Source organism: Choloepus didactylus, chromosome X (assembly GCF_015220235.1).
Source record: "Choloepus didactylus isolate mChoDid1 chromosome X, mChoDid1.pri, whole genome shotgun sequence".
Lineage (NCBI taxonomy): Eukaryota > Metazoa > Chordata > Mammalia > Pilosa > Megalonychidae > Choloepus > Choloepus didactylus.
The window spans coordinates 190,914,451-190,941,739 of NC_051334.1; the positions used below are offsets into that span (position 1 = coordinate 190,914,451).

The 27,289-nt window shown below is 41.7% G+C and overlaps 1 protein-coding gene and 2 pseudogenes across 1 annotated transcript; 2 read left to right on the forward strand and 1 right to left on the reverse strand.

Annotated features, from left to right (window-relative positions):
• Positions 1–6,291: 6,291 nt before the first annotated feature.
• LOC119522549 lies at positions 6,292–7,538 on the forward strand (annotated as a pseudogene).
• A 16,294-nt stretch (positions 7,539–23,832) lies between these two features.
• LOC119523148 (signal recognition particle 19 kDa protein) lies at positions 23,833–24,336 on the reverse strand. Its single transcript, XM_037821932.1, has one exon. It carries the CDS (start codon positions 24,285–24,287, stop codon positions 23,853–23,855), a length of 435 nt encoding a protein of 144 aa, XP_037677860.1. The 5' UTR covers positions 24,288–24,336; the 3' UTR covers positions 23,833–23,852.
• Positions 24,337–26,779: 2,443 nt separating this feature from the next.
• LOC119523565 lies at positions 26,780–27,289 on the forward strand (annotated as a pseudogene).

Sequence of the window (27,289 nt, forward strand, 5' to 3'; positions counted from 1 at the left end):
AGTGCAATGTGGAACCAAGAACTTGGTATTAAGCCCTTTTCAACTTGTGTATATAAAGTTTGATAATATACTTTTGTGAATTAGCGGTGGCTTTCACTAATGCTAAGATTTTTAAAGTTTATTTTTTAATAAATTGTTGAGTACTGCATCGTTTAATTCAGATGCAAAAGTAGTTCATTTTAAATTAAGTAGTTTTAAGTAGCTTAAAAATATTTAACCTACTTCTCCAATGAGCTTGCAGTTTTGTTTCTTTGCAGATGGTACTATTACCAGAAAATAGAAGTGGCTAATGGTTCATAATTTTATTCCTAATTAAGTGTTATTTCAAATCTTCTATAATTTAAACTTTCATGAGAGCTTTATAATATTTGTTTGAGAATACATTCCATTACTTATTTACCTTTTTTAACTTAGATGGGTTTTTTACAAGTTCATCAATTAGAATGAACTTATACACATGGTTTTTATGTATACATATCCAGTTAAATAGTTGCTTCCTAATTTCATGATATGGCAAATGAGATTTTATACCTGGAGTTGGCATAATACTTTATAAATTGAATTTTTTGAAGAGAGACGCATTTGATAACCAGCTTTGCAAGTAACTCTACCAACTAATGTTGGTATAGCTATTTATAGACTACTTTGTGAGTAGTATCATTGTTTGAATAAATTCCACATTTTTTAGTTTTTGAACCCAACTGTTGGACGATTCTTCTGCTTCCTGGTAAGAAAGGTATATATGCAACACTAAAACTATAGAAGCCCAATAACCTGCAGTTTTTCAAAAGGTGATGACTGTTCTATTAGCTCTTGCGGGTTATCAGGAGAATTAGAACAAAACCTTGTGGCATTCAGTTAAGAGATACTTAGGCATGGTGATAAACTATGCAGGTTGTTAAAAAGTTAAATAAATTTGATTTTCATTAGAGATACAATTCATCAAATAATAATCAAGAACAATAAAATTATTTTGGTTGTTTTAAAGCACTATTTCCCACATCTACCTAATCATAATAATTTATTGGGGGCAAGGGAGGCTACTTGTTAAAAATACACATTCTTGGGTCCAATTCCCAGATGTACAGAATCAGTCTCCAGGGGAAACACTGTTTTGAGGGATAAATTGTAATTTAAAGCAGTCAGTTCAAAGGATGATGATAGGTTGATCTTGTGATAAGGGACTGAACCTCTTGTGATAAGGGACAGAACCTGTTATCTACATTGCATAGAGCAGCTATTAGGAAATCAGCTTTCATAGGTCTCTTATTTAAAGGAAACTTAAGTTTAATTTTAACTTGATAATATAAGGTTGAAATAGCCACTTATAAAAATTCCTCTTATGTTTGATACTGAAAATGTATTTTCATGTTTAAATTAAAATTTTTTGGATATTCTGAGATTAATTTATAACTATGTTGAATTATGTATTGATGTTCAGAAATAATACATAAAAACACTTTTGACTTTAAATTAGTAAATAATATTGAACACCCACACTGTGCCTGGTGTGTGTTAAACTTTAGCATTGCATCATTTCAGTTCTTTTATAAGAGTTCTACACTACAAAATCAATCTATTCTTTAAATCAATGATCCCATAAGGTGACAGGTTTAATATAATTTTGATCATAATTTACAAATGAACTTTGCAAATTGTGATCAGAGCACTAATTTTTCCCTTAGTTAAGATAAATTAAACATATTCCCAATGATCATGATTACATTATGAAACATCATTGTTCACATTTAAAATAATCACAATACATTTTTTTGTTTTGCAAGAATAAACTATAATGTAATGCAAAGCTGGAAATTGAGTTCTTTTATTTTATCTATGGCATTTTAGCAAAAACTCAGGAATATGGCATATATGTTAATTTTTAAATTTCCATTAAATTTAATATCTATTCACCTAAGCCTAATTTTATAAACTTCAGTTACATACGAGCTTTTGCTCAAGCATAATTTGTCTTTAAAGACACTAATTTGCCTTCTGAATGTTTGAAAAGGTTTTTTTTAATAAGCAATGCTATGGTAGTTTCTATAATTCTAAAATTTGATAGTAATCTGAATATTCCACCTTTCATCTCTGAATTGCTTTTGAAATCATGAAAAATTATTAGAAATGAAAAACTTGTAATTTTCTTAAGTTATACACATTTAAACTTTATGTTAGCTTATTTCTCTTGTGTTGGTACTGCTGTTTTTGTTTCTGTGTATTTATGTCTAGCTTTTGTGTGTGATTTATCCAGCGTTTATAAAGTGTAATTTGTAATAAATGCTAAAAAGAAAAAAAAAAGAGCAAACTTGCTACCTGCTAACTTTTAGATCTGTCAAAAAATGGAACAGCTGCCTCCCCTCAGGATTAGTGAGTTCTTTTCCATTGATGGTGTGCTGGTCTGGATATATTATGTCCCCCAAAAAGCCATGTTATGTAATGCAATCTTGTTGGGCCAGATCTATTAGTCTTGATTAGGATCTGACCTTTTGATTGAATGCTTCCATGGAGATGTGACTCACCAGTTGTGAGTTATACCTTTGACTGGGTTATTTCCATGGAGGTGAGGCCCCACCAAATCAGGGTGGGTCTTGATTAGTTCACTGGAGTGTTTAAGAGAGAAGCTAAGAGCTGACAAGATGCTTGCTGATGCTTAGAGATTGTTGGAGATGTGGACAGAGGGATATTTGGAGATGCTAAGCTAAGAGATAAAGCCCAGAGTTTGCCCTGGAGAAGCTAAGGGAGACCCAGAGACGTTTTGGAGAATGCCATTTTGAAACACGACCCAGGAACAAAGGACCAGCAGACTCCAGCCACATGCTTTCCAAGCTGACAGAGGTGTTTCAGATGGCATTGGCCTTTCTTCATTGACAGTATCCTCTTGTTGATGCCTTAGTTTAGAGACTGCTATGGCCTTAGAACTCTAAATTTGTAGCCAAATAACCCCTCTTTATAAAAGCCAATTCATTTCTGGTATTTTGCATAATGGCAGCATTAGCAAACCAAAACAGATAGGTCCAAACAGGCTGGGCATACCTTGGTGGGACTGTGGCAGCAGTGGTTCAAGCACCAGAGGGATTCAGACTCAATGGAATTCCTTGAAGGTCCTTTCCAGCACTGCAATTATACGAATCTATAAACTGGTGACAGATTATCTATATGTTCCTCACTCTGAGATCTTTGAGAATGTCCTCTGCCTTCTGATTTTAAACATGCACTTCTAAACTTAGTAAACCCTACAGAATTCTAAGGGTACTCAGGGTATACTCAGAACCTTAATGCCCACCCAAAGATTAATTATGTGTATCTGATTTCTTGAGGAAAAAGAGAGAAGCCTACACCTATAAGAGGATTTTTTTTAATAAAATAAAATATGGATCTTAAAAACCTGAAAATGAATTCTCGGGATTTTCTGTATCTTAAGCTTATCTTGTCTAGTTTGAACACACTGCCTGTGGAACTTGATAAAATCTTACAGCCCCATGCATAGGCAACTGAGAAGCTGAGGTCCTCAGGAACATATCTCCCTTCAGCCCCTATCCTTCAGGACCATCATGTCTGGCAAGCACACACCTCAAAGACTGAGTATGAAGTTTATGTTGATTAAATAGGACATTATTGGAATTTCCTCCCAAGATATAATGGCTACATGACTAGATACATCAGTCAACAAAGATGGAGGCATCAGAAGGTGAAAAACAAACAAACAACAACAACAACAAAAAAAAAAACAAATGAATCAGCAGGAGTGGTGAAGTGTCTGTATCATGAAGGTAAAGATTTATCAAGCACCCTGACTCCCAACAGTTTCCTTCTTCTTGATTCCATTCACATTTATGACAACTCTAATTTTGACAAAAGACATATAAGACTTGAGGTGAAGATGGGATACTGGCAGTTGAACATGGTGGTAATGCATAAAAATAACAAAAACAAATTAAAATCAAAATAGGAAAGTGACATATAGTATTAGCATAACTTAACCACTGCATTAGTTTCCTATTGCAGCTGTTAACAAATTACCACAAATTTGGTGACTTAAAACAATGCAAATTTATTATCTTATGGTTCTGGAGGTCAGAATTAGGTCTCACTGGGCTAAAATCAATGTATCAACAGGACTGCATTCCTTCTGGAGGCTCTAGGGAGAATCTATTTCCTGGCCTTTTCCAGCTTCTAGAGGCCACCCACATTCCTTGACTCATGGCTCCTTCCTCCATCTTCAAAGCCTGCCATGGCCAATTGAGTCTTTCTCACATTGCATCACTTTGGCACTGACTCTCCTGCCTTCCTCTCCACATTTAAGGCCCCTTGTGATTACACTGGGCCCAGCTAGATAATCCAAGATAATGTCTCCATGGCAAGGTCAGCTGATTAACAACCTTAATTTCGTCTGCTATTTTAATTCCCTTTTGCCATGTAACATAACATATTCACAGATTCCAGGGAACATGTTTGGGGGGGGGGGCATTCTGCTGCATACCCTAGCAAGAACAGGAGATGAAAGAGGGTGTTATTTCACTTCAGAGCTGAAGTGCAATGTCCAAATTAGCAGTCACTGGCTGGTGTGCAGCAATATGATCTCTATTACATAGGTGGGAGTTGCCTTTTAATCCTTCACCAGCCTACTTAACCAACATATATGTTTAAATATCTACTGCTTACAAGATACTGTGTACAGTACAGTATGGAACTGCTTGTTCCATATTTTTTAAACTTTTTAGTGTGGAAAACTTCCAACACATACAAATGTAGGGAGAATAATGTAATGATCCTGCATGTAGCCATCACCCAGCCTCAACAATTATCACCTTGTAAGCCAAACTTGTTTCATTTCTACCCCCAACTCATGTTTTGTCCCCAATCCCCCTGCCTTGGATCAGTCTGAAGCCAACCCCAGGTATCACATCTTCAACAGCTAAGACTCTGTCTTAGATTTTATGAAACCTGGCTTTGTCATCAACTAATTGTATGATATTGGACAAGATGTGACCCCCTTGAAGCCTCAGTTTCTCTTCTCTGTAAAATTGGGGCTTTGGGTTAGATGAGTCTAAAATTCTGACGAGTTCTTGCTTCTGGGAGACCAGGATTCTTGTTTTTGCTATTTTTCAGGTTTGCAATATAGTTTTCATTTTTAAATACACTTCCTAGACAAGGAATATCTTTCTATATAAGAAAAATGGGATTGCATAAACACATGTCCTGTGACATATACTGTGAGAAACAAGCACTATAACCAAATAGGAATAAACGCTCACCCAATTGTGGAGAAGAAAAGAATTTATTCACGATCTTGCAAGAACAAGCGCACAACCAAAATGTGGGGGGTTGGCGCCCAGAACAATAGACCCAGCAGTATTTATTCCCTACGCCTAACTGCAAGTCCCTCCCCTGTTTCTCCAGTGGCTGGATACATCAGAGGTTACATTCTATTCCACAGGCCTAACTACCCTGGGCAAATTTGAAACATGTAGCCTGCACAAATTTGAAACATTTGAAAAAAATCTCCCAAGAAAACTTGAAACACTTGAAACAAGGAGCTAGTCTGAGCTAGTTTGGTAACAAGTTATGAAGCTATTTTAGGAACCTCCACCCCTGAGTCTCCACCTTGCAAGGATAGTGGGTGGATAAACAGGAGGACCAGCCGTCAATTACAGCTTGGCTTCTTAAACTTCTGTCATTCCCCTGAGCTGCCCCCACCCTATGTGAAAGCTAAACTTAATCTAATTCTCAATATCTAATGCTACGCTATGGAATGAATCTTCTCTCCCATTCTGAAGCATCTTGTAGAGAAATAAATTTGAACACATTAAGTGATAGAGAATAGTAACAGTTCAATTCTGTCTACTCTGTGGCTATGCAATCAAGTGAAAAATAGTTCTTATGGGGGAGTAAAGAATCAAACATTTTTATCTTAAAATAAAATAAAACTTTAAAGAAAAATTATTTTACTTAAATTATTTGAATTCAAGAATCATTCTTGAGATAGAATGGAGCAAGGTAAAGACTGGTTGAAGAAAGCCTTAATTATCCGGCTGATGCCTTACTTATCCAGAAATCCCTAATCCAGCAACCTCAACTTTCCAGAACACAGTCAAGACAAAGAAGAGAAGAAAAAGAAAAATGCTTTCTTCCTTCCACCCCTCAAAATCAAATGTCTCATCACTCAGTAACTCCAACTCCAGTCACACCATCCCCCCTCCTCTGTTCACACCATCACTCTCACTAGACACTGCCAATCAGACAGTCATCCAGTGCTGCCTGTTCTGGAATTTTTACTTGTAACTCCATCCATTCCTGCAAAAACATCAACTTGAAAGAAGTATTGGTAAGGAGAAAACTGTGAATGAGAGAATTTCATCAACCAAGTTTGACATTTTGAACTATCAGTCTTTGCAGAACGATATTAAAGCTCAAGTGAAAGTTGGAGAATTCATCTTTGAATCTCACAATGTTCAGCACTTTTCCTTAAATGATGAACAGATCATGTGGGGTGAATACTACAATAAGACTCCCTCTGATGTTTGCCTGGATTCAGAAAAGCAGCTCAAGAAGAGAAACCATTTTGTCATTATGATTGTGTTCCCCATCCAGAAGGGGAGATTGCAAATAAAACAGATATGGATCAATGTGTCAAGTCTCCTGAAGACCAATACCCAAATAAGAAAAGAGATCGATGCCTCCCCAAAATTATGACATTTTTGTCTCGTGAAGAGTCCCCAGGAGTTGTTCTGGTCTCTATGGCCATTAGTTTCTCTGTCCTCACTGCTCTGATTTTAGGACTATTTATTCGATATCAAAACATGCTTGTCGTCAGAGCAAATAACCAAAATCTCAGTTATGTCCTCCTTGTGTCCTTAATGTTCTGTTTCCTCTCTTCCTCGATGTTTATTGGTCATCCTAACCCAGTCATCTGTATCCTGAGACAAACATTGTTTGGAGGTATATTTTCTGTGGCTGTTTCTGCTGTTTTAGCAAAGACCTTCATTGTGGTTGTGGTCTTCACAGCCATCAAACTAGGAAACACATTTCATATATGGAAGGTGACCCAATTCTCAAATGCTACAGTCTATATTGGCTCCCTTGGTCAAATATGTATGTATGCATTCTGGCTGGGAACCTCTCCCCCTTTCCCTAACATTGACACAAAATCTGGGTTTGGTCAAATCATCCTTCAATGTAACATAGGGTCCACTACTGCCTTCTACTGTGTACTGGGTTACTTGGGCTTTCTGACATTATTGAGCTTGATGATTATCCTTCTGGCCAGAAGGCTGCCAGACACTTTCAATGAAGCAAAAACGATCACATTCAGCATGCTAGTTTCTGCAGTGTTCGGATTTCTTTCATACCCACCTATCTGAGCACCAGAGGTAAAGCCATGGTGGCTTTGGAAACCTTTTTTCATCTTGGCTTCCAGTGCTGGCTTATTGGGTTGTATATTTGTTCCCAAATGCTATGTGATTCTAGTGAGATCAGAAAGGAATTCAAGAAAAAAATTACTTGGACAAATTCCTTCACAGAGGCAAAGGATTTAATTTTCAAGCTGCATCATTGCTATGAAATGAGCAATAATATAGGAATAAAGATTCAAGATGTGGCATGAAATAAATGCATCTCAGTAAAACAATGACAATTGCTCTTTAATCAAGTGGCACCATTATTGTTGGAGGCAGCAAGTCATGATGGAAAAAGTTCTGTGTTAAGCTAGAATAATATTCAAATTCAGCATCCTCCAAAAAAAAATCAAATATCTCCCAGTCACGATAATGAATGCTGTACAATTCATGCATCAAGATGCATGTACTTCCCTTATAGTTCCTCAGAGGCCATGGATAATGAATGGCTTGGTGCTCTCCATTTTGTGTACAGACCCCACCAGCAGGACCAGCCTCCCAGGCTGTGGGAGCAATTGAAAAGTCAGGGACACTCTACCAGGGACCACTCAGAAGCCTACACAAGAGGCTGCATGGGCAAGGGCCCAAAAATGCCAGCTGAGGGCCTGGCAGAATGGCAAGCTAATTACTCTTTCCCATGCAAACTGACCCCTTGACCTTCATTTGATGACTCTTATGCACTAGTGGCTCCCTCAGTCAGCAAAACCACAGCAAAGGGCTCATCTACATGGTCATCAGGGAAGGCTTTGGATAATCAGCTACAGAAGAACTTTCCTCTCCAGGGTCTAGATATGTGAGGAAGCTCCCAGGTTCAGGGAGTCTGGAGCCAGAGATGCATGTCTGAAGAGCAGACCACAAGGCAAATAAAGAGAAGATCTAATTGATGATCCCACCACATCTAACAGCTGCCACAACCTGCATCTTCTCTAGGTTGAACAGTCAAGTATTTTGTCTGTCCTCCAGCATCGAACCCAAAGAAAAGGGCCTAGGAGGTTGGGTGCCCACATAAGCTTTTCCAGGCAAGAGGATTGGGGACAAAGGATTAAAGGATCAGAAACCTGCCCTCTGTGAATTCTACTGTTTCCATTGTTTGTCTGCTCTTTGATTTGTGTCTGCATTATTTTTGTTTCCTTATTAACATCTGTCATGGTTAATTTTATGTGCCAACTTGACTAGGCTATAGTATCCAGTTATTTAATCAAACACTAAATCTAGATATTTCTGTGAAGGTATTTATTTTTTAGATGTGGTTAGCATCTATAATCAGTTGACTTTAAGTAAAGATTACCCTCTGTAATGTGGGTAGGCCCCATCCAATCAGTTGAAGGCCTTAAGAGTAAAAACTGAGGTTTCCCTGAGAAAGAAGAAATTCTGACTCAAGGTACTGGCAATGGATTAGATCATTCCTCAGCCCAAGTCTAGGGAACTTCTAGATGGACACGAGGGAACTCAGGATTGACTCTCCCAGAGGGTCAGCGACTACAACCCCAGGTAGAACAGAGGCTTTGCACTTAACAGGATATGGGGTGAGGCAAGATGGGAGAAAAGTAGATGTGAATTAGCTTGGGGAGAACTCTGTGTGCCAGGGTGTGAAACATATATCATTCTTAAGTCAATGGCGAGTCTTCAAAAGTTGTCCTCAGGATGTGGCTAAGGCAGGGTGTACCCAGCAGGTGGGGGGAGGGGCCAAGAATGGAGAAGAGTAGTCCAGTTAGGGGGCCACTGCAGCTGTCCAGCATGAGTGCCTTATTAAAGATTGTCAAGATTCTGCATATTCAAAGAAATCCCCATTGTCCCCAGAAAAATTCCTTATAAGTATACTTGGGAAGTGACACTAGGGCCTACCTTTGAAGCTCAGAAAAAGAATTAATTTATTTGGACTGATAATTACAAATTTGACAGATTTTGTACCTAAAGCAAACAGAAAATCTAAGACCAAGATATTGATTAATCCTTTTCTCTTATAGGGACATTAATTATTGGAAAACACAGAACAAGAATGAGAATGCCTTGGTAAGATGCTAACATTGCAACAGCCCACCCGCCTCATTCCCCTCCCCACCACATAGCCTTAAAGAATTCCAGAGTCTATTATCAGCACGGTTTAAAGGCTAATGAAGAAACAATCTTTTTGTAAAGGAACAAAGAGCAGAGTTTGAAAGCAGGTCCAGGAGAATGTAAGAGGAAACACTTGGTTCAGTGAAAGGCAAACTTTCCTATGGACAAGCAATTTTTTTTTTAAATACCATACGTTGCTTCGCAACCTCTAAAGCTTATGCTTTCAATGCCTGTTCTGGGCTGGTTTGGGGGTGGGGTGGGGAACCTCGAAGAAAAATGAAACTCAATGCGAGAGCTCCAAGCAGTTTTACTACATGTTTTCTAGACGTCTGAATGGATGCTGAGGTTACTCTAAAATAGTATGAGCTGTACTCATTTGCTTAAAAACTGCTGAGCGAAGTGACTGTGGGAAGTGTGAGGGTGACTGCTTTATAGAGGAAAAGAGGAGAGGGAGCCCTAATTCAGACAAACCCCTGAAAGCATGATGTTCATGCATTGAGAAAGGGGTATTTCATAGGGTCACGAAGAATGCCAACTGGTCATATGAGAGGAAGAGGGAACTTGAAATCCTGCCTCTGATGCTTACAAACCCTTATAGGCTTAGACAAGTCACTTCATGCATCTAAGACTGTTATCCCATATGTAAAATTTAGATAATAACCCCTACCTTGTCTACCACACAGGAAGATTTTTGGGCTTCAAAGACATTATGCAGGGGACACATCCTGCACACGCTAAAGTTTTGTTTGTTTGTTTTTTCCTTTATTAGAGAAGTTGTGGGTTTACGGAACAATCAAGCATAAAATTCAGGAGTCCATATACCACACTATTATTAACACCTTGCATTAGTGTGGAACACTTGTTACAATTGATGAAAGCACATTTGTATAATTGTACTATTAATTATAGTTCATGGTTTAACTTAGGGCTCCCTGTTTATGTAGTGGAGTTCCATGGATTTTTAAAAATTTTTATTCTGTTACCATATATACAACCTAACATTTCCCCTCAGCCTAAGCTTTTAATAAATATGAGCCATGATCTTTTTTCTTCCATACTAAACTGTGAGCAGCTTATATCTTATTTATTTTTTTAAATTTCCAGCACTGATAGAACACCTGACATTTATTTGGTCATTCAACAAACATCAAATTAATTCCCTCCAATCAACAACAACCAAGTGGGAGAGAAATGATAATGCCTTGTTTATATATTGTAAACTTCAAGCACTTCATAAATGCTTGTTAAATGAGTGAACAAAAAGTACTATTTTCTCTTTAGAACCATTAACCTGGATTCTGATTCAGGTGGGGGTGATGTTGGCTCCAGGAGAATCTCTAAGGCTGTAGCACTTCCCAGCTCCTGTCCTGGCCATCATCTCTGCCTCTGATTGTTCAGAACCTGCCCCCAGCAAAGCGTCACTGCTCCCAGAATCTTGTTTGCAAGGAGCCTGCTTCCCTTGCCCTCCCTATACGCCCTCAGAAATATGGGATGCTCCCATCAGCCACTTCTTTGAGCCCAAGCTGTTTGCCAGAACACTGGACAACACTGCCTGCCCCCACCCGCACATACCACTAACAGAGCTGCCAACCCAGCCACAGTTGAATTCTCAAAGACCTGAGGGCTTCTGTCCACCCAAGGACTTCTGAGATTTCTCCTCTTGGGACCCAGGCAGCAAGCTCAATCTGCTATGCTTTTCACTGCCCCAGAGGCAACCCTCTTTCATCATCTATCTTTTCCCTCCCTCTCACTTCTCTACTACTCTATGCTTCCTCTCTCCTGTGTTAGCTCCCTCTGCTTCTCTTCTTCCACAATCTTCCCACTATGACTCTAGAACCCCTGGTCCATGCTCAGCAAATCCCCCCATCTTCTTCACACTCTTTTTCTAGTGGCCACCTTCACTCCTGCCTTAACTGAGATGTTGCTAACTCCAAGGCCACCGCTTTGCAATAGCGCTCTCCAGTGGGAGAGGCTGATTACCCTTCCTCTTGCTCATTCCCAGTGCGTCCAGAGCCATGGTTTGTACACATCTGCTAACACATGGAGACTCCTGCTCCATTATGTAAAAATGGATCTCCTCTGAGTCCTAGCTCATCTACATGTCCCAGGCTCAAGCTGTCTAGTCTATCATCTCCTGCCCTCCTCAGCACTTCCTCTTACTTCCTGAGTGCTCTAGCCCCTCTCCATCTCAAACATTGCCATCACTTAGAGTGACCTTGGCATCCATGAGAATGACTCATCCAGCACCAAGGTCTCAGCTTCCTGACCTCCTCATCCCCATCCATCTCAGCCACCCCTCTATGTGACACACCCTGGACATTATCATCACCCACACATGCTACACCTTTGAAATCATAAAGTCATATGTCTTACTGCCTGACCACCTCAACTTCTAGCTGGCTAATTCATTATTCCCAATATGTCAGCTTTTCAACTACATTAGTACTGCCAACCAGTGACCCTTCAGTTTTCCTATCCATCAACTCCCTCCTGTCTTCACTTTTCCCCCTCCCCAGCTTAGACCCTACATGCTCCACCATTTCATCCAGTACTGTTCTTAGGCCCAGGCAAACATGGCCCCTGCCTCAGGAGGCTCCATGATGTAGAGCACCTTCCTTGATGCTTTCTAAATTCCCCTCTGGTGTCTGAAACCAGTCAGAGCCAGAAGTGCTATCCAGTCAGGGCACCTGAACCTGCACCAAGACCCATGTAGATCTATTTCTCCCCTTTAGGGCACTCTCTGATCCTATGCCCAAACATGTGGTTGACCAGACACCACCAGGAGTTCTGGGCACCATGTCTGTAGGGTTGTCCTAGGGCCCCACAGTCAGGCTTTGGTTCCAGGAGTGCAGCCTGATGAGCAGATGCCTCTCAGTGATTGTGTGACATTGATTTTGTGGCATAATTTGAGTTTGGAATGCCAGAATGGTGCTGACCTGCTGGTTTGGGGTGACTTTCACCCACTGGATGCAGGATAGTTCAGCACTCTGGGGTCCTTAAGGTCTACCTCTGACCCTGGGTTTTGCCACATGTGCGTATTCTGATCATAGTGCCATTTTCAAATTACAGCACTCAATGGTGGGGGGAGGTGGCGTCAGGCATCATTTATTCTGCACTGTGCTCCCTCCTCCACCCCCCGCCCACTGCTGCTGGCTCCAGAGTGTCACTCTACCCCATCTGCAGGCTTCATGCCATGTGTCAAGTTCTGGGAGTGACAGTGCCTGTCTCCTGTGAGGGCTATTGAGACACTATGACAGACCCTTCCAAATAATATCCTCTCTTGCTTCCAACCAATATGGTGATGCTGTGGTCTCACAGATTGGTCTTAAGCCTTTCTAGAAGATGCATAAACATTCCTTGCATGATGGGCCCCTTGCCTATCTTCCCTTCTGGCATCAATGTGTGGAAGGCAAGGGTGAAGTCAGCATTAACTTAATGGTACCAGAGACCTGCAGCATCAAGAAGATCTAGATTGTTCCAATACAAACAGGCTCTGAAGAGCCATGGCATTGTAACAACAGCATTGCTCCCTTTTCCTCACAGAGGGAGAAATAAAATAAATAAAATTAGCCATGCACAGTGCCCTGTACAATAAGGAATAAGGAGCATGAAGAGATGGTTCCTGGACCTGAACAGGGAGATGGAGCCTGACCCCTATAAGGAACCTTCTCATGCACCCATGGGGTGATAAACAAACACATAAGTACCTCCCCTCTCCAACAAAAGAAGTGTCCCTCTTTCTATCTAATCCGATTCTGGAAACTGTCCCACAGATTCCAATCCTCAGGAACTCCACTTGTTGATTTATCTTTGCACTCCTGTATTTTCTAGTTCTTTCTATCTACTAGCTTCTTCCAAACAGCATTTAAACATGCTTCAAGGCTCTCTTATCTTAAAAAGGAAAATCCCTCCCCTTAAGTACACATCCATCTCTTGTTATTGCTCAAGCTCTCACCTCCCCTTCACAAACTTCTCAAGAGTTATCCACAATCATAACCACCTTAACTCCAACTCTTCAACTCTCTACAATCATGTTTGTGCCCCCATCATCCCACAGAGTTGTTCTTGACAGTGTCACCAATGACCTCCATGTCACTAAATTCAAAGCACACTTTCATGCTTATTTTGCTTGACCTCCCAGCAACATTGACCAATGATGACCTCTTTTTTTCTTCTCAAGACACTCTTGCTCTGGTTTCTGTGACAGGAGCAAGGGGGTGCTTGAAGCATGAGGATCAATAGCTGCAGGCAAGTTGGAGGGGAGGATGGTGCGCAGGTAATGAAGCCAAGGATTATTAAGACACTGTGAGGACCTGGATGAGGCTCCACACTCTGAATTTACAATATGCACAATCTGGACCAGGAGGCAGATTTTGGGACAGCATTAGGCAACAGAGGGACAGAAGGAAGCTGCCAGAAGTGGGGGGATGTCAAGGAGGCTTTCTCAGAACCAGGCATTGGAAAGATAAGACTAGCCAATGGCAGCAGCCAGGTCCTGGCAGGTAGATTCCATGTGCTGATTGAAAAGTCTGCACATCCTTGGGGCCAGAGTGGGGAGAGAAACACCAGGGAGGAGGGGTGGTTGTGATGAGGAGAACTGGGAGGGCTTGAGAGCCCAGAGGCCCTGCAGTGCTGAAACAAGCAGACTGTTGGGTGGCAGAGGGAGAGGGCCATGGGTTTTGCTTCTAGCCTGGAGATCTTGGGAGTGGAGCAAAGTCTCAGAGTGCAGGGCCCCAAGAGCCAGCTGCATTTATGGGGGACAAGGGAGGGGGCAAAAGGGCTTGGGCATCCAAGAAGAAGAGGGGCTGTCAGGGGAGGCAAGGAGAGGCCAACATGAGGGGCTGGGAGGAAACACTTCGGGGAGGGAGCTCACAGCTCTGCGGGCCTGATTCAAGCAAGAAGGGATGAGTCTAGCGGTTCCATGGAGGGAGGTACCTAGAAGGACCTGGCCAAGCACCAAGTAGGATCCTTCACTGCTCCAGAACCAACAGGAACTTTAAAGAACAGAGTATTATCTGGGCCAGATTTGAAGGACTAGGGACATAGTGCTATTTTCATCATTTCTTCCAGCTTTTAGGAAGAGAAATACAGATATGGACATGTATTGGTGGTGTGAGAGAATACAATTTCTAGTTCTCCAGTATGGCTTGATAATTGAATGCTAGCCCCTGTTTAGAGATAACCCCATTCTTTTCCATGGCAATTTATTAAAGTGGTGATAAATTAGTGTTATTCAGTTACTAGCTGACCGTCAGTTTCCCCCATTAGACTGGACCTCCCTGAAGCCAGGGACCTTGTCAGTCTATCCATTGCCACATTTGTGTGCTTAGAACAGTGCCTTGAACACAGTGGGCTGGGCCCTCTATACATGTTTGTTCAGTGAATGAATTCCTGAAGTTATTGCTCTGATCAGGAGGGCTTTAAATAAAAAATGGAGGGAGGTGGGGATGGAATGCTCAAATTGTCCCATAAATATAGGCATTTCAGAGGATATTGAACATGGCAGGGAAAAAGGAAAACAATTGCAGAAATGCCCAATAATTCTTAGGAGAAAATAATTGGAAAGGGGGTAGAGAGCAGAACTTATGGCCTCAGATGTCAATGTACCAATGTGCAGAGCATGGGGCGCGAGCAGAGCGATGCTGATAAACACAAGGTGGTAGATCCAATCCATAGATGTCATCAAGATTTGCAGGGCTGTGACTCACAGCTGGAAGCAGTGTTGAAAGTGTGTACTTTGCCTAAAAGGAAGAGCTCTGGCAGATGAGAAGGCAGGATAGCATTTAAAGTAAGCAAAAATCCAGGGGCTTAATGCTGAAGCCCAATAAAAGGTAAATGGGCAGGGACAAAAGCCAGACTGTTCATTGCACATGCTTGCTACAATCAATGTTTACTGCATGAATGAATGAGGGAGTATGTGGAAGCAGACCACCAAACACCTAGCCTCTTGGGAAAGATGGAGGTGGTAGGCAAAATGCAGTCTCAAAACTGAGCTAGAGTGATGGGCAGTGGGCATATCTCCCACCCAGTTATAGGACTCCACAGCACCTGATTAAGTTGATTGCTGCTTTTGCATTCCACCATATTCCTCCCACACCTGCTCTAGCTACCGTCCCTGTCTACCTTCTTGGACCTGAAGAGAGACCCTGCCCAAGTCCTTGTGATAGAAATTTTAGGATTTCTTAGTCATACTCAAGAGACATGAACACAAAATCTTCATATAACTGCTTAGCTGGAAGAAATTAAAGTTAGCTAAGTATCTGAAACCGTGTCTGGCCCACAGTTGCCATTCAATAAATGTTCACCGAATAGAATCTAATCCACCTCCCCCAAACATACACATGTGCTTTACAGATGAATAAAACAAGGCCCAGAGAAGAGAGCAGACTTGTCTAAGTCCCACGGTGGAAGAGCTGGGACCAGAGTTCAAGGTTTCCAGCTCCTGGGTTAATGCTTTTCACCATTTCTGTGGCAACACTTTTGGCAGTTGCTAGTCCTTTCTATTTACTCTAGCTTCTGCTTCTAAGAGGTAGATTTTAAAAAGCCCTTACTTGTCAATAACTTCCTTTCTCCTCCTCCATGCTACCCATGTCAAATTTTTAATAGAATCTCCTTAGCCATATTATTTGCCCCTCACCTTCCCTTTCCCTGGAATATTTCCCTCTGAATAAATAGGCCCAATATCTTCAACAGGAGTAAATGGCAAAGTTAGAAAAAAAAGTATTCAAGTTGATGAAACTATATGCAAAGTTGGAATGGTAGGCTCTACAATCACTAGTAGCATTTGTGTGCCATTCTGGGAAAAGTACTACAGGTCTCTAGAAGGTAGATTAAGGCACTAGTCAATTTCAGTTAGACTTTTCCTTCAGAGAACAGAAATCCTCGTTCATAGACATTCATGAAATGGGTACATTAGAAATTTAATGCCAAAGATTAAAAGGACTAGTTAAAATTCCCTGGAAATACACCACAACAAATTCCAGGGTGACCAAAGTTTAAATGCAAAAAATAAAACCATAGATATGTAGAAGAACATATAGGTGAATACTTTTATACCCTTGAAGTGCAAAAAGCAACCCTTTCAGCATGACTCAAGACATGAACCATAATGTAAAAGACTAATAGATTTCATGACATATAAATTTAAAACTTTTGCACAGCACACAGAGACAAGAAGTTGGGGCCTTTTTTGCAATGTACATGGCAAAAAGGAGTTGATAGCCTTAATACATAAAAGCTTTTTAAAATGTATAAGTAAAACATTAGCAACCCAATAGAGAAATGAGCAAAAAGTATAAATGGAAAAGTCACCAAAAGTTAATACAGATTTGGAAAGATATTCAGCAAACTATTAATGAGAGAAATGCATGACTGGTGTGAGTAAAGATTGGTACAAACTTCTGGACAAGTGTGCAAATCAGACAAGGACACAAAGAGCTATAAAAAAGATGATTGTCAGAACTTGTTTTTTAAAAAAGCAACATAATAGAAAGAATTTAAATGTCCATCATTGGGATTTAATTCACTAAATTATTGGTGTATCCATGCAATGGAATATTATAGATATGCTAAAAATGATGTAAACGTGTATTTATTGACATTAAATGATGTCTTCAGCATATTGTTAAGTGAGAAAATCAGGTCACAAAAGCAATATGCATAAAATAATCTTTCTTTTTCATGAGCAAAAAGTTTATTTGCACACGAATAAAGCCTGCACCTAGACCAAAATTTTAGTTATGGTTTTCTAAGGTGGGATTATAGGTGATTTTCAGGTTCTTTGCATTTTCTGAACTATCTGGAAATTTTTTAATGATAATATTTATCCTATTTTATTTATTTAACAAACATTCTTATAGTGCTTATTAGATGTCAGGCACTTTTTAAGAACTTTTACAAATATTTATTCAATTTCCCAGAGCAGAAAAACATAAGTAATAAAATATTTCCATGAGGAGGTGGTAGCGGAGGGGGAGCATCTCAGAAGCAAGAGGATTCTGGATAATATGAGGCTCATATAGAAGAAATCCACCATGTTTTGAGTCAAAGCTACCGTCTTTTAATGACACAACAAGGTCAACAGGTCATGGGAGCCTCATTCCTTTGCCTTTTTCTGATTCCTTTTAATGATGGGACAACCAATTAGCCATTAAGGATTACTCAAAGAGGACTTAAACAGAGGAGCATGTGGGAGCAGGGAGAGAGGGGGCTTTCAGTCACACAGACCCGGCTTTGATTCTGAGCTCCACTCTTACAAGCTGTGTGAATTGGAGCAAGTTGCTTAACTTACCTGAATCTCAGTTTCTTCATCTGTAAGATGGGGGTAGCAATTCTTACACCTAAATATCTCCTAAATTTGTGCTCCCTCACTTTTCCTTCTTCTTTAGAGCTAGTTGGTGCTACCTAAACCCCAGAACCTTGGTTTCCTCTCTAGCCCCTAGAGGCCAAAGTCATATTCATTTGGTTGCTGGGTTAACCCTAGAACAAGCTTTGAAAGCATGGTTGGCTTATCTACTGAGATCTGAAATGACTGATCCTGGATCTTGGAGTTCTGAATGTTTTTGCATTTCAAATGTGTTTGTTGCCCTTTCTGTTAAAGGAGCCCTGGAAGCACCATCAATAAACAGGGTGTTTGATTACCTCATGGGTAGAGCTTGCTTGATATGTTTATCCTCTGGCCAGAAACGCCTCTGAGGATGGCCCCTTTTGAAAATCGCCAGCAAACTCTGAACTGAATCTTTCTTGGTCCTCTCCCCTTAGTCCCAAACTGCCCCCAAATATTTTTTTCTCCCCAACTCCCTCAAATTTTAACCTCTTCCCTCCCCCTACACCTTATTACTCCATACTTTGGAATATAGACCTAGATTTGGAGCATACTTGACAGAGTATTGGGCCAGGGGCAAGATCATGCCATGGCTGCCTGGAGGCTTAGATTTAATGGTAGGGAGAAGGTTCTAGATTGTCGAATATGGCAGGTCCCTCAGAAGGCACCACCTTCATTCTACAGATGGCAAGACTGAGGTCTAGAGGGCGGCAGAGTCTTAACAAAGGTCACAGGAATTAATGGCCGAAAGAGGACTGGATCCCAGGCGTGCTGTTTCCATAGACGGTACAGAATGATTGTTATCAATGTCAGATTAGTTGAATTCTACTTGTTCAGCCATTCAACAAATATTTATTGAATGCCTACTTTGTGTCAGGTATTGGGGATACAGCAGTGACCAAGACAGGCATGTTCCTGTCCCTATGGAGCTTACGGCCTGGAAGGAGAGACAGACTCAGTCACAGAATAGTTATGAGAGGTACTATATATGGTGGGCATAAGCATAGGCTCCAGGGCTGCCCTGTCCAGCGTGCTGATCTTCCTTCTGGTACTTACTCGCTGTGGGATATGGGGCAGTTTATTTAACTTCCGTGTATCTCAGGGTCCTCATCTCTAAAATGGAGGTATTAATTGCAAGGGGTAAATAAATTAATGTATTTAAATCACTTAGAACAATGCCTGCCATGTAAGTGTTCAAAAGTGTTAACAAGTGCATCATCATTAGTATAAAACCCTATGGAGCTTGTTCAAGCTTCTTCATCCTCTGGCCTGGAGGAGCTCAGATAGGGCTAAAGCTTTCCCTTCTCAAGCTCCAGGTTCCAAAGCTGCGATGGGAGGGAGTATGTCTTGGTGGCCTCGGTGAGTATTTAATTAAATATTAAACATTAAATTAAATATAAAATTTCTTATTTAATGAGTGCCCTCTTCTAGAACTTGGTGGTTTTCAAAGGATGCTTGTGAAAGGCACTGCCAAGGCCAGGTCTTCATTGCCTTCAGCAACTGTCTTGTTTTTTCTCCAGCTTCAGACCACCTCTGCAGTTGGACTCAAAATGCATTTGGATTAGTAAATAAGCTCTCCCTTGCTTGAATGGTTCTGGCATGTTTCCTGCACATTTTAGAGCTCTTGTCACTCTCTCCCTTAAAATACAGTTATGTGCTTGTCCATCTCACCTTGGAGACTGAGAACAACTTGAGGTCAGGAATTCGGCTTCTTTCCCTTTGAACTCCTCAAAGTGCTTAATGCAGAATCAATCCAGGCAATAGATTAGAGTATGGACTTAGATGTTATTAGCAGAGAACTGGAGAAGTAGGTGATTCAGAGGAGCAGTTCACCAACTTTAATAAGTATAAGAAAAGATGAGGACTTATATAAATATGTGTGTGATGGATAAGTTCTACTTGGCAATACTTCTTGAAATGTGGTCCTTGACCACCTGAATCAGAATCACCTGAGGGGAACTTGTTTTGAAATGTAGATCCCAGAACTCCTGCCCAGTGGTATGAATTGGAATCGTAAAGAAGGAGCAGATGTCTACATTTTTAATAGGTACTCTATGGTGTGGATGCATCCTTAAGTCTGAAGACCACTGGGTTAGACCTTCTAAGTATTAAGCTAAAGGCTCAGTGGGACAGTAATTCATCTTCCCAGTCATCTAGAAAACTGAACAAAGTGAGTTTTAAGGTCCTGTTCAGCACTAATATGTTCTGCTTCCAAGAATAAAATTTTGGAAAATCTCTTTGTCCAAGTACAACAAATTACCACCATGTACACCTCCACAGAGTTGACTTCTTTAAGCAAACTATCGAAGCAGATCCCTTCTGAGTAGCTTCAGGAGTTACGGGTAATTCCTGGCTTTGGGAAGAATCCCAATAAATCATCAGCAAAATTCCACATGCCATGGGGGAAAAAAGCAACTTCTTTTCTTCCTTCCTGGCCTGGGTTAGTGGAAGTGACTTTCTCCTTTCTGTAAACATCCAACAGGAATGCTTTTGGATGGAGAATACACCCGTCTGGGCCCTCATTCTTCACCGTTCCCTAGGACTCTTGCACCAGCGCCCTGCTGGTCCCCCTGACCCCTCTCCTCTAGGTAGATTCTCCCCACAGACCAAGGTTCTGATTGTGACTTTCCCTTGGTCCACAGGGCTTCCCAGGGCCTCTCATCAGTCACCTAGAGCAGAAAAGTCCATACTGGACTCTGATATTGAAGGTCCCTGGTGACTTGGCCCTGACCTCTCTGGCCCGATGGTGCATTCCCCTCCCACAAACACCCTATGCTCTAGCTCTGTGTTTCTATAAGTGTGGTCCTAGGGCCACTGGATTAGTTCTGAATCAGAATTGTCCCAGGGGAAACCTGGAAATATGCACTTTAAACCAGCTCCCTGGGTGATTCTTATACTTACTAAAGTTGGTGAACTGCTCCTCTGAATCACCTACTTCTCCAGTTCTCTGCTAGTAACATCTAAGTCCATACTCTAATCTATTGCCTGGATTGATGGACCAGCCACTAAACTGGTTTGCTGCCCACTAAAGTTGTAGAACCACTGGTCTAGACAGCAGGTGGACAGATTGGGAACAATATTAGGAAAACTCTCAAGGTAAAAGTGAAGTTTATTTTGAAAGGAAAAAAAATAAGCCAGGTGGCCACACAGAACCTTGGAAGAAGGGCCGAGGAAATGGCCAGGACCACAAAGAAAGGAGCTTTTGCAGAGTCAGAATTTAGAGAGCGTTGAAGGGATATTAGTAACTGGAAGACATTGCTATGACCAAATGTCAATACTTAGATGATTGTGCTGTGAATTCTGGCCAGGGCAGCAGAGGAGAACCCTGGAGACAGAGCCACCTTCTGCCCAGTTGATGGGTGTAGTAGTTTGGAGGTTTTATGGACCCCAGAAAAGAACATGTCCTTGATTTAATCCATTCCTGTGGGAGTAGACCTATTGTAGGCATATTTCAGTTGAGGAGTGCCCCAGAGTGAGTCTTAATCCTCTTACTGGAGTCCTTTATAAGAGGATAAAAGCCACAGAGAATCTAAGAGATGAAATTCAGAGAAGCATCCAGAGAAGCTGAGAGACAGAGCAGCCAGAAGCTGAAAGCAATGAAAGCCGGGAGAGAAGGACCAGCAGATACCAGCCATGTGCATTTCCATGGGACAGAGGAGCCCAAGCTCGCTGGTAGCCAGCCTTCAGAGTCCAGTTATCGTCCTGTTGATGCCTTGGTTTGTACATTTTTCATGGCATCAGAACTGTAAACTTGTAAGCGCATAAATCTCCATTGTAAAAGCCAACCCATATCTGGTATATTGCATTTCATCAGCTTTAGCAAACCAAAACAATGGGACTTGAGAAATTGCATTCCCTCCCCCATTGTAACTCAGCCTTGTGAGAGTAGTGACTATGTCTTCACCCCCACACTCCCAGAGCCAACCTAGCACCTGGAACATAGTAGGTGCTCAAAAAAATAATGGTTGAATAGGTAAGTGAGTGAATATGTGGGTGTATAATGAGAAAATGGTAAAGGTATGTTTTATGTTGTATAAAGCAAAATCCTTCAATCACTGACAAATTATCTTATTTTCTTCTAGGCCATGTGACACAAATCAAAAGGCTATGCTCTCCGTAGTGACTCTGAAAAGACTTGGCTTAAAGATTCCAAAATAAGAAAGTACAGAGATAAGAAAATAAGAAAAAAATATGTTTCATCATGTCACTGTATTTTGACCTTTTCTAGAAAGGAGCATGTGAGCATGTACTCTTATAGGAAACTGGAAGGGGGATATTGGAGAGGAGGGTGATTTGGAATTTTCACTAGCAGTTACTTCAAGAGATGGCTGTTCACTCCAAAAAGGAAGAGGTTTTTGCATCCCACCCATGAATTCACCTGGCTAACAATTATAGATACTCACTATGGGCTACAGGGTGCCTAGGCTGTAGGAGATGTGGCGTTAAGCAGGACAGGCTTTGCCCAGCAGGAGCTCACAGCTTCACAGAAGACTGCAAAATGCACAGAACTATAAGAGAAGTATAAAGAAAGGTTAGGAAATGCAGAGGAAGTGGAGTGTTCTCAGTCGTTAAGGGTTGGGGAAAGGTTCTCAGGGAGGACTTTCTGGAGGAGGTGTCAATGGAGCTATACTTTGAAAGATCAGTCGAATTTGGACAGGTGGAGAGAGGATGGAGAAGAAGGAGCAGAGCCCTTCCATTCACAAAATCCTTCAGTAAGAGATTCCTTTAAATGATGAGCTCCTTTATCATATTAAAAATATAAACTGAGATAAAAATTGCAAAATCTTGTTAAGTGTTGAATCGGGGTGATAGGGTTTCAAGGATTCATTATATTATTCTATTGTATCCATGTTTGAAAGCTTTCATGTGAAAAATAAATAAACAGTTAAGCATGTATGTGTATCACGGTGACTAAAATTCTGTTAATACTCTCTAATGCAACAGAATAGCTTTTGAGCTAAGTAAGTTCCACTTTGAGTATTAAAAGCAAAATATCTTCTTCTTATAGGTCAGGAGTGAATGTGGTCTCAGAGAGGAATAGTACCCGTTTCTCAAATAGCATTTCCCTTCCATATTTCTCTCATTTCGTGTTCACAATGCTGCTTTCTCCCTTCCTAGTCACCTTCACAATTGTACATCTTGAGACCCACATCTCACAGGTCCTAGAAAATGCAAACTGAGTAAGAAACCCAGCCTCCCCCTTCCGGCTCTCTTCCCTGCTGCCCCTTCACCTCCCTGACAATACACTGTCTTCTTTGTGTTCAGCTTTGTCCTTATACTGAAGTGACATCCCTTTTCTCTTCTCCCAGGGTCCCAGCGGCTACCTCTCTGGCCCTCTGCATTCTTAGCCCACTTGTTGTACGGGTTTCTGGCTAAGTTGCAATCTGCGTTTGTGTCATTTTAATGAGTCCTTCGAGACCGCCTTTGAACTCCCTCCTTTCCCCTCCCCTAGCTCTTTCTCATTCCCCTATCTCAGGCTGGGGGCGACCTCCTTGATTCTGATTCAATCCAGGCTGGGTCTGCTGAGCTCATTCTCTTTGCTCTTCCTTTCCTTGGAGCCTGGGCACTCTCCTCCCTACCCCTGCCACCCCCTCCATCCTATCCCTTCCTCTTCAGTGGAGTCCTGCAAACCCATCTCTTCTTTTTTTTTTTTTTTTTTTCAGTTTCAAATTTTATTTTATTAACTTAGAAGGTGAACAAAATATGTAGTTCAAAACTTATTCAACTTATCTATTTGAAACATTGGTTTACAGAGAGGATAAACAGATACAGGATTTCAAGTAACTTATGGTACAGTCCTTTGTTCTTTTAAAAATATGCTTCTTTCTTCCACAAAAATTCTGTGTTGGGAGGCAAAAAATTTTTTTCTTTTATACTGCATACAAGATAGATGCAAACTTCTGATGTAGATTTCTTTATTTCATTGTCAACTCTGATGCTGAAGCTGGGAGGCACAAATGTTCACAGTTCAGTTAAATGATGCAAACAAAAAGCTTCTGTTCCCTCAGGTACAAACTGGTAGCCTCCATTCAGGTCTCCTATACGAGTACCACATACTTGCTCTCATAACCAAGTCACTTCTTCTTCTTCCCTTTCCCTTTTTTACTTCCTTCTCCTTGCTGAAGACTTTGGTCACCACCTCCTGTTTTTTGAGTCCTTGTTTTTAGTTTAGGTATCATTTCTGCTGCATACAACATTACTGACTTACGTGACGGGAACTGTACGAGACAGAGGCTGCCATCTTCCTGTTTGAGCTGGACTCGGACTCTGCCCCTGTACTGAACATCTCGATTCCATTCTCTAGAATACATTTTATTTTTCTCAAGAAATGCATTAAGTCCAACTGCCAGACATACATCTTGAATCTCTGTAGCTGTAGGATTTTCAACAGCCTTTTCTATGGGGATCCGCCTCCCCTCCGCGATGGTCTTCTTGTTATTTAAATAAGCAGGATAGATACAAATGAACCTGTCCTGGTCCGCAGGGGACCGCGCGGCGGCGCAAGCCATCTCCACCCGAATCCGCGAAGAGCCAGCTTAAGCCCGGCAGGTAAGAAGGAAACTCCGCACTCCCATCTCTTCTTGAAGAAGAAAGGCTCTTGCCTTCTTGTCCGCTGTCTTTGGCCCAGCTCTCTTTTCCTGGAGCCTCTCCATCTTTCCTTGCTCCTTTTCTGGTTGAGTTCTGTTTTGCCCCCATTGAAAGTTGCAATTCAGCCTCCCTTTGTTACCCTGCGCCTTCTACTTCCTTCACTTATGGACCCAGAAGTGCCTGGGCCACTCTCTTCTTCCTTTTCTCCTTGCTCTTGGGTACTGGAGGCACCCAGGGCAGGAATATATGGTGCCCTTCCCAAGCCAAAGCTTATGCCCACTGCCCTTTTGCCACACTACTCAGAGCACTTCAGGGATTTCTTGTACCACACCCATGGTCTGTCTTTGGCTCTTCCCAACACCTGCTTTGAAAACCATTTCTAAACCAAAATCAGAACAATGAAAGCTGTTTTCTGACTTGGGCTTTGCAATCATGAAGTGACCTACAAAAGTATACAGACTAAACACCACTGCCACTTCATTCCTCTCATGATGTCTTCCACGTGTATATCTTGGGAAATAAACCCAAAGAAGCAGTGCTCCTTCCCCAGACCAAATTCTTGCCTGGCCCAAGCTGGAGAGGCCCTGCTTCTTGGAAGGCCACAGTGAATACATCTACAAGAGCTCCCTAATCAGGTCAGTGTTTCGTTCCTGCAGAGAATAAGCAGATTCCCTAGCTAGGCCCCTTTTCTCCTGATACAGTCTCTGCCACAAATAGCTTGTCTGAAGCTCCCATCAAACTCTTTTTCACCAGGATGTGAGCTACTGTTAATTGATCTCGTGGGTCAGTTGCAATCAAATTAGTAAGCAGGGTCCCTACCAAATGGTCTCTGGCTAGGCAGTGGCTCTCATCCTGGGAACAAATCTTCCCCTGCAGGGCTCTCAGGATGGGAGAAGCCAGCCAAAGACCCCTGCAGGGGAAGATTTACTCCTACCCTGAGGGAACCGAGGACTTGACTCTCGCTTCCCCTTGCCCTTTGCTCCTCTCAACGCCCTGAGTCAGGACACAGCAGACATGGCGATAGTACCCTCTCCTCTTTCCCACTGCATCCTTGCAGTTGTTCATATTGACCACCCTCCCTCCCTTCTGCCCTGGTTCTTGGGTTTTTCCTTGTCTTCCATCTTCTAAAGGATTCCCACTTTCAGCTGGTGCCAAAGCAGGTGCTGTAGTTGAGTTTCCTTCTCAACCATGATTTCTGCTAACCCTGGGTCCCCTCTGTCCTCCTCTTCTTCTGCCTCCAGCTCTGGCAGCTTAAACTGCTCCTTCTTCAGCAACTACTTACACTCTTTATCATGGTGGCCGTGTTTTCTTCTCAGCATGCACCGTTTACTCACAAGTGACACTTGTCTTAACTTTCCGTGCCTGTTAGGTAAATAGGGCATCTCTAGTTGGCAATAGGAAAAGGTAAGAGCCAGAGAGAGCTCATGATTTGCCCAAGGTCCCTTGGTGATTTGGTGTTAGGAGCAAGACTATGATTCAGTCTTCCTGGCTTTTAGTTGGGTATTCTGTCTAGTAGATGCTGCCACAATGCATTGTCCAAATAACCCCTGACTTAGACCAACCGTCTATGAATATCCCTCATTTCCCAGACCATGCCTGCCAGAGAGAAATTGAGGGTCTGGTTACAGTTAAGAATATGTAAATGACTTCAGCCCCTACCCGGAGCTTCTGAGTTTTTAATAGCAGACTTACTGAAGATAATTGTGTGTCAACTAAGCACCCTATCCATGCACTCTACTCCTTTGACAGCTCAGTTTAGAGTGCTATGGGCAGAGGAGGGACTTTGGGGCAACCACTTTGTTGGTTTATCACAGATTTTCAAAGATTATCTTACCTTCTGCCAATGTGTCCTTGTTTTCTCCCTCTTTCTCTCTCCACCATAGCCCTAGTCCAGCCATTAGTTTGTGTATGACTTGGAAGAACTCATTCCCTCTCTTTGTTCCTGGACTGCACATCAGAGTCCTTCTGAATAAAATAATGTCATCTCTTTTATCTAGATGGGTCCAAACACCACAGCAGAGTCTTCATGAACAGCAAACCTGGACAGCTTTAGACCAAGGAATCCAAATTTTACCAAAGGACATGGAACGAGACCTGAACAAGTGGAGTGAAACACCTGGCTCCTGTAGAAAAAGACTTAATATCACCAAGATATCAATATTTTGCAAATTAGTATAAAATGTGATTCCAATCAAGATATGATGTGAACTTTGCAAACTGATTCCAAATTTCTTCTGGGAGATTAAATGTAATTATAGATAAGAAATGCTTGAAGAAGTAGAACAATAAGGGAGGATGTGTGTACTAAATATCAAAATTTAATGTAAAGATTCAGTGATTGGTTTTTATGCCTGCTTCCCAACACCCCCCAACCCCCCACCACCACCACCACCATCCTCCTCCAGCAGCCATCATGATCATCTACCTGGACCACATCAGCCATGATGAGATGTTCTCCAACATTTACAAGATCCGGGAGATCGCAGATGGGCTATGCCTGGAGGTGGAGGGGAAGGTGGTCAGTAGGACAGAGGATAACATTAATGACCTGCTCATTGGTGGAAATGCCTCTGCTGAAGGCCCAGAGGGTGAAGGTACCAAAAGCACAGCCATTACCGGTGTTGATATTGTCATGAACCATCATTTGCAGGAAACCAGCTTCACAAAAGAAGCCTACAAGAAGTACATCAAAGATTACATGAAATCAATCAAAGGCAAACTTGAAGAACAGAGACCAGAAAGAGTAAAACCTTTTATGCAGAACAAGTCAAGCACATCCTTGCTAATTTAAAAAACTACCAGTTCTATGTTGGTGAAAACATGACTCCAGATGGTATGGTTTGCTCTCCTGGACTACGGTGAGGATGGTGTGACTCCATATATGATTTTCTTTAAGGAAGGTTTAGAAATGGAGAAATGCTGA